This window comes from Candida jiufengensis, assembly GCF_024610255.1.
Source record: "Candida jiufengensis strain CBS 10846 chromosome Unknown scaffold5, whole genome shotgun sequence".
Taxonomy (NCBI): Eukaryota; Fungi; Ascomycota; class Pichiomycetes; order Serinales; family Debaryomycetaceae; genus Lodderomyces; species Lodderomyces jiufengensis.
The window spans coordinates 998,958-1,013,763 of record NW_026261558.1 but is presented as its reverse complement, the minus strand read 5'-3'; the positions used below and the strand labels follow the sequence as shown (position 1 = coordinate 1,013,763).

Here is a 14,806-nt window from a genome sequence, read left to right as displayed (position 1 = left end):
AAATGATTGCTTGAAGTTGATATGTCATTATTTGCCAATGATTAAAGAGGTTCAGAAATGAATCATTGTATATTGAATTAACCCGATTAAGCTGATTCTTATCTAATCACAGGAGTGAAGGTCTCCATAGTCTACTCCTTTTATTTGATTGAAACCCTTGGGCGACGAGTCGGGCTTTATATACTCCAGATCTTTGAGAGTAAAACCCATCGTGATTTATTGTGTTTTTTTTACTAGGTAATTCATAGTTTACTCATATTGAGATGCTAGTGCAAATATGTGATCATCAAAAAAATGAAGAGATTTTAAAGTTGATGGTCATACGTTGCTAGTGTTGATAAAGTAAGATATGATTATAATTGAATGATATTTGTTGATAAACGCCGGGCAATTTTATGTGTGGTATCTAGAGAATTCATTTATGGTTGACTTTAAGTTATATTTCTTTTGTGAAGAGTTCAGCATATGTTGGTCATTCCGAAAATGAATTTATCGTCTAAAATTTAATATATATTGTATGATTGTATATTTGTTGATAATACCTCATCTAATGTAGAATATTTTTCCAATGTGCTCTAATAATTATTTTTCTGTTTTCTTAACAAGATAATTTGGATATTTAAATAAACATTTGTATTATAAGTACGTGTTCTGGTATACTTGTGCTACTAATAGCCGTATAGTAGTAGGCCAGATTTATATAATTGAGATTGATGGAGAGATCGACTTACACTTTGATAGCTGTGTATATTATAGAATCAGGGCTGAGATAATAAAATTAATTAGCTAAAACTTCATTAACTGCTTAAGTAACTAAATTTTCTCAAAATTATAAAAAGAAAAGATTTTCATAAAAAAATAATAATTAATTATCACTTTTATTACTTTCTCAAGAGAAACGTTACTTGCCACTAAAATTGATACAACTTTTTGTTATTTAATGTTTTGCGCTTTTACTGAGTATTTCAATATATTGTTGGTGCATATGAGTGAGTATCAAATGATTGATTGAAGTTGATATGTCATTAGTTGCCAATGATTAAAGAGGTTCATAAAATGAATTTTTGTATATTGAAATATTTTGATAACTTACAACTTAACGGATTCATAGCGAATTACTGGAGTAAATTCTTCACGAAATCAATTCCTTCTACGTGTTTATATCCCTGGGCGACAAGTGGGGCTCTACATATTCCTTATCTTTGAGAGTGGATACCCATCGAGATTTGATTATGTTTTTTAATAAGGACTTTCAATTTTACTCATATTAAGATGCTAGTGCAAATATGTGATTATCAAAAAATGAAGAGATCTTAAAGTTGATGATCATACGTTGCTAGTGTTGATAAAGTAAAATGTGATTATAATTGAATGATGGTTTGTTTAGAAACCTTTTGAGATTTTAAGAGTGGTATTCAAAAATATTGCTTCACGATTGCCTTTGAGTTGAAACTGTTTAGGAAGAATACAACTTGCTATTGGTCATTCCGAAATGAGTGTATGGTAAATTCTTGAAACATCTAAGTCTTTCAATACACTCTGATTCCAGATAAAATCTTCAGACGATTGATCATAATTCTTCCTCATAAGTTAAAACAACGATAGGTGGTGATATGTATTTTAATATATATTGTATGATTGTATATTTGTTGATAATACCGTTTAATGTAGAATCTTTTCCCAAATTGCTCTAATAATTACTCTTCTGTTTTCCAAACAGAGTATATTAGGATATTCAAATAAACATCTGTATCATAAGTAAGACTTCTGGTATACTTTTGCTATTAATAGTTGTATAGTAGTAAGCCAAATTTATAAAATTGAGATTGATGGAGAGATCGACTTACACTTTGAAAGCCGTGTATATACACAGAATCAGGGCTAAACTTCAATTAGATAATGTAATTAATTAGCTAAAGCTTCATTAACTGCTTCAGTAACTAAATTTTCTAAAAATTATAAGAAGAATAGATTTTTATAAAAAAAATAAAACTTATCACTTTTATTTCTTTCTCAAGAGGAACGTTACTTGCCACTAAAAACGATACAACTTTTTGTTATATCGTGTTTTGCGCTTTTACTGAGTATTTCAATATATCGTTGGTGCATGTGAGTGAGTATCAAATGATTGATTGAAGTTGATATGTCATTAGTTGCCAATGATTAAAGAGGTTCAAAAAATGAATTGTTTTATATTGAATTATTTTGATAAGTTACAATTTTGATGATTCTATCTTATAACTGGGCTGATAATGTCTAATAGTCTAAGTTTTCTTTCTGCATGAAGCCTTTCAGAACTAGCCTGGCTTTGTATAGTCCCGATCTTTGAGAGTTAGGACCCATCTGGTTTTTTTATTAGGATTTTCAATTTTACTCATATTAAGATGCTAGTGCACATGTGTGATTATCAAAAAATAAAGAGATTTTAAAGCTGATGGTCATACGTTGCTAGTGTTGATAAAGTAAGATATGATTATAATTGAATGATAGTTTGACGGAAATCCTTTGCGATATTGTGTGTACTGTCCATGAACATATTTTCACGATTGCCTTTAAGTTGATACTGTTTGGGAAAAGTACAGTCTCATCTTGCTCTTTCCGAAAATGAACGGGTCATTTAAAATTTAATATATATTGTATGATTGTATATTTGTTGTTAATTCCATCTAATGTAGAATTTTTTTCCAATGTGTTCTAATAATTACTTTTCTGTTTTCTTAACAAGATAATTTGGATATTTAAATAAACATTTGAATTTTAAGTACGTCGTCTGGTATATTTGTGCTACTAATACTTGTAAAGTAGTAGGTCAACTTTATCTAATTGAGATTGATGGAGAGATCGACTTACACTTTGAAAGCTGTGTATATTCACAGAATTAGGGCTAAACTTCAATTAGATAATGAAATTAATTAGCTAAGGCTTCACCAACTGCTTCAGTAACTATATTTTCCTCTTCTACTCCAGCTTCAGCTTCGGGTTGAAGATTAGCCCATATGACTCCATAAGTTTTTTCAAGAGTAACTATACATCTTTCTTTTATAGCATCATTAAAATCATCACCATAAATAGTTTTTATATACTCAAAAACATCAATGGGTGTGAATTCAACTAGACTTCTTCTTCCTAAAGTATATTCAATTAGTTGATCATTACTATCATTACTCGTTCCGGCAATTCTATCTTTCGATAAATTAACTTTATTTATGTAATTTTGATTACTAAACTCTTTTAAAATTTCATCCAAATTCATATTTAAATTTGAATTCTTGGTATTTATTGAATTTGATATACCAAATTTTTTACAATTTTTAATTAATTGATTTTCTGATAAATGGTTTTCTTCTAATATTATAAATGTTACAATCAACATCATTATACCTGTTTTAATTAAGTCGAAATTTGTTTTTGGTAATGAGGTCGATTTTTTAGAAGGTAAAAAGAATTTGGTTTCTCCAATTTTTGATTTATCCAAGACTGTTTCTATATCTTTTTGCCATAATTCACCTAAAACTTCTTTCGCTTCTTTTGATAATGTATTTACTAAAACATATGATTTTATATTTGTTTTTTTGGATTTAATTTTATTACTTTGTAATCCTGAATTGGAACCATTCTCTTGTTTTATAATAGGAGTTTCAACAAGAGTTAGTCCATAAATATTTTCTAATATTTTTATAGCTTCTTTTAATAAATCATCAGACTTGAATCTTTTATTTGTTAAATTTTGATTTATTAAATCTTTTCTGAAAATTTGACCTTTAACATCCCTTGCTAAGATTAGTTTTACTACCTTGTTTACATCATCTAACTTATCTCCTTCTGAATGAATTTCATTACTTATATGATTACCAATTAATACATCATCTTCATCAAGTTCGCTAGTTATTCGAGATCTTTTTCTTTGTGTTTGTTGTGTTTGTTGTGTTTGTTGTTGTGCTTCTTCATTATAATCATAGTCCCCATCTTCATAAGCTTCTATTTCTTCAATTGGAATTCTTCTTTTAGCCATTGTTGTTCATAAAATGACTTCAAAGGTTGGTTGTAAAACTTGATTTGATCAACTTAATGATTAATAATTTTATTAAGTATTGTGATACAAAAAGCGTACTTCACTAGACTATAATAAAAAAAAAATAAAAATTAAGACGTGTAACGTGTATCATTTTTGATACAATTCTAAATTAAATCAAAAAGTGAATTCTATAAATCTTGTCAATTGAACAGATGATCTAGTAAATATTTAAACTCTTTTAATCATGAACTGTTGATATTTACTTGTTTTTTGTGAGTTTGATTATCTATGCTTACTTTAAAAATATACTATAAAAATTGATAAAAATTATCACAATTTAAATACAAAATTGTAAAATTGAAGCTCATTAGATAATTATCTTTTCTAATCCAATTATTTATATTCAAACATTAAGAGTTTATTTCAAATATATTGGAAGTCAATTTCACGTTCTATAAAAGTTGTTCTTTTCCCCCTATTTTTAAATACAATTGATTTATTATTAATTATGTAGTAGAAAAAAAATAAACAATGAATTTACACAACTTCTTCTTTTAATATACCAACCAGATTTCAACATCATATTTAAGTGGGCGCTTCAACAGCGTGCTAATTAATAATCAATTGAATAATGGGTGGTGATAAATTAAAACATTTACCATTAATACATTTTAAATATAATCATCATTCATCAATTACAAATACAAAACAATCTGAAACAAATTCAAATTCAAAACCACAAAGTCAAGTTCAAGATCAAAATAATTCATTTAATAAAATCTCGACTAATATTAAAGGTTTTAGAAAAAAAATTGAAGAACAAAGAAAAAGTGATGATAATGAAGGTGACTTAAGTGATATACCACAAGATTATATCCCAAGAACTTTACCAAATGATCCAAATGATGAACTTCATAAAATTCAAAATCATTTATCAAGAAATCTTGAAGATCACAATAGAATTAATCAAGATGGTGTGACAATTCCTTATGGTATACAACCATCTAATTTAAATGGCTTTACAAATACACAACAAAGTCATTATTTAGATCCTAATGAAATTGAGAAACATCCTAAATTATTTCCAATTCAACGGAAACTAGAAAAAAAACATCCAAGACAAGAACATGTTGAAGTTTATAATTATTTGAATCCGAGAAAGACTGCAAATATGACTTATAATGAAAAAATTTCGAATTGGTTATCGTCAATTCCATTAATTGCCAAAAATAATAATACTAGTGGTGGTAATTTTTTCACAAATAATGAAAATTTATCACCAAATTATAAAATTGATTGTTATCCAGGTGTTGTTTCACATTCTATTACGGCTTCAAATACTTCAAATGGAGAAATTGATTTAACTGATGTTGATGATATTATTGAATTACAAGCTCAAAAAGTCACAAAATATGTTACAAGATTATACTATAATGAAAATGAAACAAATGACAATATTGTTGAAGATCATAGTTCTGGTGGAAATGATGATGAAGAAGAATTGATAGTTGACCAAAAAATTCCACGATTAATTACAGTACAAGAAGGTGATGAAAAAGGTCAGAATTATGATGCGACTCCCTCAAAGTCGTTTCAACACTAAACGTAAATAAACCTAATTTTAGAAACTATACATGTATATATACGCATACGCTAATAAGATTCGATATTTTTATTACTTAACTTTCTTTGATTATAAACACAAGTCCAATTCTTCAACATAGTATTTTGATTTTTCTTCTTCGTCAGCTATATTTTCAATTTTAGGATAATAAGGAACTAATGCATCACTACACTGTACATAAGCACTATTGAAAATTTTCCAAAATGCATTACGAACTTTTCTTGCTGGATGGAATAAACCTGCCCATATATAATTCATAAAGGTACCATTACCTAAAGTCAATCTTAATGAGTCTAAACTTTCCAAAATTCTAGCTATAACATGAGGTGAAGTCTCATAAATATTTGGTAAAATTAAATTCAACAAGTGAATGAAAACATCGTTATATTCTGATTCAATTATTCCATAACAATTCATTGCAATATGGAAAACAACAGTTGAAGCAGTCTGTCTATGAACTAAATCTCTATCAATTAATGCATCTTCTAATAATGGAGTTATAGCAAATAAATAATCTTTTGTGGTGTTGCCATCAAGATATTCAAATAAGAAACTTAAAGCTTTTAAGACACCATTTTGAACATTCTTTTCAGGAGTTTTGTATTCATTCATTATAGCTGGTAAAACAGTAAAAGGTTGACAAGTTTCTGCAACTATACCCATTGCAACAGCTGTACAAACTCTGAGTTGACGTTCTTGAACTTTTAAATTATTTAATAACATAACTATAACATCTTGTGGTCCAATTGTTTTTGATATATATCCAAATGTTGCATTAGCTTCAACTCTTATTTTTTTCTTGTTGGATTTTAACATTTCTAATAAATCAAAACAAATTCTCATCCATTCTTTTGCAGCAATTGTTTCCGCATTTTTTGTTGCAATTAGTCCAATTAATCTGATACTTGATTCTTGTACTTTTTCATGTCTATTCTTCAAAATTGGTGTTAATGTTGGTAAAATTTGGTTGACTGAAGGATTATCCATTTGTAAAAAAGTTGATTTATCTATGGAATTGACACATGAATATAATGCATTTATTATTGAACCTAACACGTCAGGATATACTTCTCCCAATGATTCATATAATATCAATATTAATTTTGCTAATATCTCATCGTCAGTTTCTGAACATAATTTAATGACTGGTGCAATAATGGCTATCAAATCTGAAGATTGCTGTCGTATTTCTGGTGATTTATTTTTCATTCTGTACAATACTGAACTTATAATTGAATTTAAATGAGGTTTCATTCTTAAAGCTAATGCCTTCGATATTGCTCCAAATGCATTCAAGTAGATTTTGTTTTGTGTTGACTGCTCTTGAAATGCAAATAAAACTCCATCAACTAAACTTTCAACTTGTTCAGTAGATAAACCAAGCAATTCGTCAGGTTTATTCGATATAATAACATTTAATGCTTCAATTGATAATCTCCTTAATTGCTCATTGTCATCCTTACTGAAATATATAATATTCATTATAATTGTAATAAAATCAAATTTATCAGCCAAATGATTAGTTGCAGCTACAACAAGATTTATTATTTGTGAATTATCAGATGCTGTTCTTCTATTCCAAAATGATTTGAAAAAAGGTTTGATCAATTTATTATCGTAATCAGGTATTAATGCTCTTGATAATGGTAATCCTGTCATTAATCTCAAAATTGTTTTTCTCATATCTTCATCTGGAGTAGTAAATTGTTTTGTTATCAAAAACATTACCTCTGCAGTATAGTAATTCGTATACTCTTCGTAATTAGGGTCATAAGCCATTAAAGGTATAATTGATCCAATACATTTTAAAAATGCTGCTAATCCTTTACCTCTTTGCATTCTAATTTCATACCAAAGTGGTTCCAAAATTTGTTCAAACGAGTCAATCCCATAAGGTGCAACATTTTCTGCCAATTGTGATAATGTAATAGCTGTGATTGTTTTAACATGAGGTGATTCATCGTGTATAGCTGGAGTCAAAATTTCAATTATTTGAGTCAAATGTGGTAGTACAGCAGATCCATTTCCTTTTCCTAATGTTATACATAATTGTTGTAGGGATTTTATACCTGTATGCTTTGCTGTCCAGGTTTTACGAGATTTCACTACTGCCCTAACAAATGGTAAATACTGTTGTAAACCTGTTGTATTAGCAACGATTGCAAGTACTCTTGAAGTTAAATTTCTAACATATTCATCAACATGATCAAGATCCGGCCTCAAGGTTGATATGATAGTTCCAAACCCAACTGCTTTTACTAAATTTGTTAAAATGTCCTTAGTTTCATTCCTTAAAGTTGGATCCTCATCGATTAAAAATGGAGACAACACATGTACGATTTTGTCTGTATATGGTCGTACTGAATCTTGAAGTTGAAATAATGTTCTACTAACCATTTTAACTAGTAGATGTCTTTCTTGATCTCCTAAGGTCGGTTCAACAAGTACTGGTAGTATTTGACTTAATATAATTTTAGGACCAAAATTTTTTGCACTTTCGGTTAAAGATCTCATGGCTCTTTTTCTGACAATCTGAGTACCGTTTTTAACTTTTAATATAAGTTTCATCGATTGCACTTCTTTTCTTTCGTCTTCATCCAAATCTTCAGGTTTAATCTTTAGTAGATTGCCGAAATACTTCATATCTTCTTCTTTAAAATATTCTAGTCCGTGCACTCCTGGTATCTCTTTAGTTGATAATGATGTTGATATTGCAGCTATTTCATTCGTTGGTGGGAAATACTCTTTAGTAGTAGTTGACGTAGTTATATCTGGTTTTGATGTTGTTTGTAGTTGTTGAAAATCTGAGGGAGGTTTTACTTTAACAAATCCTTCAGGTAGTATTCTGTCAAGAATCTCATCAGTCAATGGTATACCATTAATGATTGGTACATTATCCTCTTTCAATCTCCGTATAAGACTTGTCTCTGATGGTGATAATTCTTTAGTCTTTTCCTCTTGTTCATTCAATTTTCTTCGTTTTAATTCATATTCTGAATCTTCACCATAGTCATTTCGTTCTTTTATAAACTGCTGTACTCTTCTTTCTTCTCTTTCTAGATTACGTTCATTCAAGATATCCTTTTGAGATCGTTGATCATCAAAATTTAAATTCATCACTCTTTTCTGTTTATTGTAGTCGTTTTTATTAATTTCGTTTTGTAGTGATTGGTTGGATATGGAGACATCACGTTCAAATTCTTTTTGTAATTCTCTATTTAACACATCAGATATTGAGTAATTACCCGTTAGTCGATTCTTTGTCCCATTCATCAGCATTTATGAAGGTTTGTATTTGGTTGTAAAAATTGATTTAAAGTGGTATTTTTATCTTCATATATTTTTTTTGTGGTTGCAAAGATCTCAGCTTAACTTTACTGGAACAGTCGATAAATTGAAACAGTTGTTCATCAGTACAACTATCCGTAATGTCAAATCAAAATGCAACTGTATTACTCACGAGGCTTCTATCCTTCAGAGAAAGTTCATCATTTCATTTGATATTAGACTCGTTAACTCAATCATCATATTATTTGATTCAAGAATATATACATCAAATTAAATCAAATCATAAAATATTATACTTATCATATGAAACAATAAATAAACCAACCTACGCCACAGAGTTTTTGGACTGTACAGTAACTCCATTGGCAGATGTCATTAAATTTGTTAAGGCCCACAACCCAACTGACTCATCTTCAACATCAAATACTTCAAAAAATGTCATAATCATAGATTCATTAAATTACATTACGAACGAAAGCTTAACCCTGTTCATAGCTAATTTAGTCACACCTCAACTGGTTGTTGTTGCCACATATCATACTAATTGCGTTGCTCCATTCATGAAATATACAAATTATCCATCAAATATAGCATTATTGACATATATTGCCAGTTCAATTTTTGAGATAGAGCCACTAACAAATGAATCAATAGATGAAGAATCTCTTGAAAGAGACATGTCTCAATTAAATTTTCCAGTGAATGCAAATTTAAATAGTGAAACCTTTAAAGTTGTGCTAACAAATAGAAGAAAATCAGGAAGATCATTGATCTATAAATTCAAGATTGATAGTAAAAATCATTCATATGAAATAATAAAAGAACAAACACCAGCAGATAATACGGAGGATGAAGAACTTTTGAAAGATTTAACAACTTTCAATCTAACTACAAGTGATAAGCAAAAACTTGCAAGAGAACAAGTTGAATTACCATTTATGCAAGCTCAAGAAGCACTAGGATCATCTGGTGGAGCTATTGTTTATGAATTTGAAAAAGATGATGATTATGATGAAGAAGATCCATATGAAGACCCTTTTTAAGAAGTTTGAATCGCAATAAAAATATAGACTTTTCGATTAAATCTTTTCGTAAAAGTAAGCAGTTAATTCAACTTTTTTTATTTACCTGAATTCGACGTGTCTCGAAATCTCTATATACATCCTAACTATTAATCTATTTTAGTCTTTCTGAAAACTTTTGATTGTATAGCTGCTTTCAATTTAGCAAAATTACTATTTTGAGCGACTAACTCAAATTCTTCCTCAGTTACGGTTTTTTTAGTTAACAAATTAAATACAATACCAAAAGCTAATGATAAAACTGTACATGTCAAAATAATAACATTATAAGGCATGGAAAAATCCGGTGTTGGGAGTGTTAATAATAAACTTGTAGTTCTAAATTCGTAAAATTTATTATCCTTATCATCTTTAACAATAATGACTGCTGGTTCAACATCAAATCCATGATTTGCATCAGGTGGATATTCACGATAAAGCAATAATGATTTGTCAAACTCATAAGTCATAGCTAATGTCAGTTTTGGTGGTACTGTCATTACTAATTCCATATGTGATGGTCTTGCTCTATCCAATGATGGTCTATAGTATCTATCTATAATAAATTTTGTTTGATCTTCAATTTTGTAAGTACCAGTTGAATTCTTTAAACTTAGCTCCATACTACTTAAATATAATCTCATAAACCAAGGTAAGGACTCAAAATAAATAAAGTTCACTTCTTTGTCACTAGGATTTGTAAATGCTGAACGTAAACCACCATTGTCTAATGAATATCCCATTAAAGAACGTGATACATGTAGTGGAGGATTGTCAATTGGTACCACTTGACTAGTATTTGTAGATGAGAATTTGAGATCGTAACGATATCGTTCTGATATTGCTTCTGTAGCTTGATAAGTTCCATGAGTGTTTAATGAATTTGTGATGATTGTTGTGGGGTTGTCTTTTTGCATTTGAATATTCCAGGCTGAAGGATCAAATTCAACATTTATTTTGGTAACATCTGGATCATCTTCAAAAGCTGGTCCCTTAATATTTCTTCCATACAACGTTTCTAGATTCCACTCCAACTCAGTTGGATCATTTAAAGGAAAACATTGCCATATGTTGTGAGTCTTGTTCGGATTACATCTTAATTGATCACCGGGGGTGGGCTTTGGAATAATACCTTCTTTTTGTTTACGTATTGATCTTATAATATCTATAACTTGATTGACAGTTTGATATAATTTCAATTTACAATTGTTATCATCATCACATTCAGTTGTTACATCTATTGACATTCCATGCCATAATGAATCAAAAATTTTATGACCATCTAAAAGAGAAGAAATACCAGCTTTTCCTCTTGTTGGTAATAATTTGACAAAAGGTGTTAAATTTTCAGTACAAACTGGTTCACTTGGTAATGCAGCTCTTAATAGATACAATTTATTCCCCAATTCTGGTTGATAATTTTTTATTTGTATATTTTCAATTGCATGCTTTGGAAAAGTTGTAATTTCATCATTTATTGAGTTTAATGATGCACAAAAAAATCCGGATAAAATTTTTGTTAATTTGGACCAATTGCGTTTAGCTTCTGTAGAATTTGACGCTTCAATAACAGCAACTACTTCAACTCCAGTTCCACCACTAAATAAACCATTATGTGGTAATTTACCCCATGATTGAGCATCCCACCAACCTTGAGTAAATCTTAAAGATAATTCACGAGTATTTGTAGATTCCAATATTGGACCCAAGGTATTTGGAAATAATGAATAATGACTAATTTTGGGACTAAAATCATTGTTATTATCGATATCTATAATTTTAAATGGTGATGATTCAATTTGAAAATTAAAACCTGTCAATAATTTATTTCTTGGTAATGGTTTTAAGTCTAGACTTTCTGAATATGATTCATCCGCTATAACATTCTTGGTCCATATCAATATCAGTATTAGTATCGCTCGTATCAAGTAATTCATAACTTTTATAATGTATATGTTGAACTATGAATTTATTAGTTGGTTATAATTGTGTTGTTAGATCAAATTTTATAAACAACGCGCGTTTTTAATGTATGAGATCTTTTGTTTACTTTTTATTTATTTTTATGTAAACATCAAAACAATATTATATATGATACCAATGAAATGAAAACATCTTCACCTAGAGATATAGATGTGATAGAAATGCATAAGGAAAACATTCAACCTTTATCAGGTGGAAGGTCTGTTTCAAAATTATCAAGCACAATGAAAAAATCAAACACAAATTCATATTTTCAAACTAAAGTAGAACTTCAAGAAGAAAGAAACAAATTTGAACTAGAATTAAAGTCGATAAATGAAATGGATGATCCTTTACAAATATACCTCAACTATATTGATTGGACTCATAGAAATTTTCCACAAGGTGCAAATACAGATAGTGATTTGGTAAATTTATTGGAAAGATGTACATCAGATTTCAGAGATCTACCTCAATACAAGAACGACTTTAGATATTTAAAAATTTGGCTTGAATATACAAATTATTGTGATACCCCAAGAGACATCTACATTTATTTGGCGAAGAAGGAAATTGGTAATCAATTGGCATTATTTTATGAGGAATTTGCACAGCATTTGGAAATAGATGGAAAGTATGTTGATGCAGCCCAAATTTATGAATTAGGTTTACAATATAAAGCATTTCCATTAGCTCGACTACAAAGATCTTATGAAAATTTTAAAAGGCGATTGCAATTACAGGAAAACAGAGTTTCGTCATCAAGTGAAGAAATCAGAAATATACTAGCGTTGAAAAGAGGATCTCAAATAGAGCTTACTGAAGTTGAACTACCTAGAAAAAAATCAAAATTAGACGTATATCAAGATAATATTGATAATAACCGAAGTGTGCTATCTTCAATATTTGAAAATAATTACGATCAAAAATTAAAACTAGATCCAAGGAAACAAAAAATTAAAGAAAATATCACAACACCAACTCAATGGAATGGTCAAGTGCTTAAACAAAAAGGTCCAATACGACATGCCAGTAATGATAAAGTGCAAATTTTCTGTGATGAAGCTTCATCAATAATCAATCGACCTAGCATAAATCAAGATTACAAAAGACTGAGTCATGTTGACAATAAAAACATGGTTTACACTTTAGTTGAAGCAGTTGGCAAAAAACCAGAAAAAATAATGGTAAATTTAGATTTGATATACTCAACTGATTCTGAAGAATTTTCAATGATGGAGTTACTAGCACAGCAAAAGCACAGAGTAAAAAACACAAGACTGGAGGAAAAGAGTAGTAAAATAAAAAATTTTGGAGATAAAGAAAACCAGGAGGAATTGATTAACAATGAAGAAACAAAATCATTCTCCATACAAATGAACGATGATACGACTTCCACAAAACCATTTAAGGATCCAACAGTAACCTCCTTCTCCAAAATGGCTAAAAATGAAGTATTTGGTATATTTAATCAAGTATCTCAAACATATGATAATTCTCAAGAGCTGGATGATGACAAGCTAGATGATCCAACAGTCACTAATTTAGAAGGATTCGTGACAGAAACTATTCATCCAATAAAACAAACTCCAATAGCGAAACGGAATCACAGTCATCAAGAGTATAAACCCACACAATTAGAGTATTCAAAGCAACAATCTAGCAGCAGACAAAGTAATGATTATCTAAGCTCACCATTTGTTGCAAATCCTAGAAGTTTTGTTAACAATGATGAAGTCATTTTGCATTACCCACTAAATAATGAGATGCAAGAATATATCATCAATAATTTATCGATTCCGATCACAACTTACCCAGGTTACTACAACAAATCATCATCTTCCAACAATAAATTTAATGAACTAAAACAAATCGCTCAAAATTCATCAAATTTCATAAAGGGAACCCGACTGACTTTAATTGATTATCTAGGTGAAGAAGTATATCTATTGATTAAAGTGTTAAACCAAGAACAAAACCTATATCTTGTTGAGACAGGTTCTGGAGTTCTAAAATTTTTAAAAGTAATGAGTCCAACTTCAAGATGGGAGTTCTTTGTAATACATAGAATCCAAAGAAAATTATTAGCTAAACCCGAATTCTCGAGATACTTCATTAAATCAGATTCGTTGTATTACTTCAAAGACGAGAGTTTTTTAGTTCTTGATCATCATCAAAATCAAAAAAGTTTCAAGTCAGTAGCCGATTATTATAGAAATTCGGATTTGAAAATTAATGAATGGCTTTGTTCATTATTAACGCTCGAATTGTTGAAAGCTGTTAAAACATTACATGAGATAGATATAATTCATGGTGATATAAGACTAGAAAATGTATTGATTAATTTTGAGAATGTTGATGATAGGTTCTGGTCATCTGATTACAGTCGATACGGACAGAATGGTTGGAACAAAAAAAGTATACTTTTGATTAATTTTGGTAAAGCTATTGATTTAAAAGAAATGAAAAGAATATCCAACTATAACAGAAGAAACTCTGGTGGTTTCTTTGATAATTTAAATGATGAGATGCTAATGAGGAAAGATTATGAAGGAGTAGCTAGGATCATGTTTGAATTATTATTTGACAAAAATTTTATTAAAAATGACTTGAGTCAAATACAAAATGAACTACAAAAACTCAAATTGAAAAATGTCTGGAGTAAATTATTTCAAGTTTTCCATGATTATAATTATAATTTAGATCTCAACATACTAAGCGATTTAGAAATTTGTCTTGAAAGAAGTTCAAGGTCAGAAAGGTTGAAAGAGACTATAAAAGAATTAGAGCTCAAGATTTAGCTAGAACAAAATCCTCTTTAATATGTACATTTGTAACATTATTTATTTACAAATT

At 29.2% G+C, this 14,806-nt stretch overlaps 6 protein-coding genes across 6 annotated transcripts; 3 read left to right on the top strand and 3 right to left on the bottom strand. All coding sequences in view use genetic code 12, as the record gives it.

Moving 5' to 3' along the window:
• Positions 1–2,908: 2,908 nt before the first annotated feature.
• Positions 2,909–4,012, bottom strand: KGF54_001859 (Smc5-Smc6 complex subunit; the record flags this gene model as incomplete). Its single annotated transcript, XM_051762274.1, has 1 exon — positions 2,909–4,012. The coding sequence occupies one exon, from the start codon at positions 4,010–4,012 to the stop codon at positions 2,909–2,911; it is 1,104 nt and encodes a 367-aa protein (XP_051621397.1).
• A 634-nt stretch (positions 4,013–4,646) lies between these two features.
• KGF54_001858 (uncharacterized protein) lies at positions 4,647–5,618 on the top strand (the record flags this gene model as incomplete). Its single annotated transcript, XM_051762273.1, has 1 exon — positions 4,647–5,618. One exon carries the CDS (start codon positions 4,647–4,649, stop codon positions 5,616–5,618), a length of 972 nt encoding a protein of 323 aa, XP_051621396.1.
• A 90-nt stretch (positions 5,619–5,708) lies between these two features.
• On the bottom strand, positions 5,709–8,918 carry KGF54_001857 (mRNA-binding U2 snRNP complex subunit; the record flags this gene model as incomplete). The annotated part of the gene is made up of 1 exon (XM_051762272.1): positions 5,709–8,918. The coding sequence occupies one exon, from the start codon at positions 8,916–8,918 to the stop codon at positions 5,709–5,711; it is 3,210 nt and encodes a 1,069-aa protein (XP_051621395.1).
• Positions 8,919–9,067: 149 nt separating this feature from the next.
• KGF54_001856 (Elongator subunit) lies at positions 9,068–9,970 on the top strand (the record flags this gene model as incomplete). Its single annotated transcript, XM_051762271.1, has 1 exon — positions 9,068–9,970. One exon carries the CDS (start codon positions 9,068–9,070, stop codon positions 9,968–9,970), a length of 903 nt encoding a protein of 300 aa, XP_051621394.1.
• Positions 9,971–10,098: 128 nt separating this feature from the next.
• Positions 10,099–11,925, bottom strand: KGF54_001855 (GPI-anchor transamidase subunit; the record flags this gene model as incomplete). Its single annotated transcript, XM_051762270.1, has 1 exon — positions 10,099–11,925. The coding sequence occupies one exon, from the start codon at positions 11,923–11,925 to the stop codon at positions 10,099–10,101; it is 1,827 nt and encodes a 608-aa protein (XP_051621393.1).
• A 168-nt stretch (positions 11,926–12,093) lies between these two features.
• Positions 12,094–14,751, top strand: BUB1 (protein kinase; the record flags this gene model as incomplete). The annotated part of the gene is made up of 1 exon (XM_051762269.1): positions 12,094–14,751. The coding sequence occupies one exon, from the start codon at positions 12,094–12,096 to the stop codon at positions 14,749–14,751; it is 2,658 nt and encodes an 885-aa protein (XP_051621392.1).
• Between the last annotated feature and the right edge of the window lie 55 nt (positions 14,752–14,806).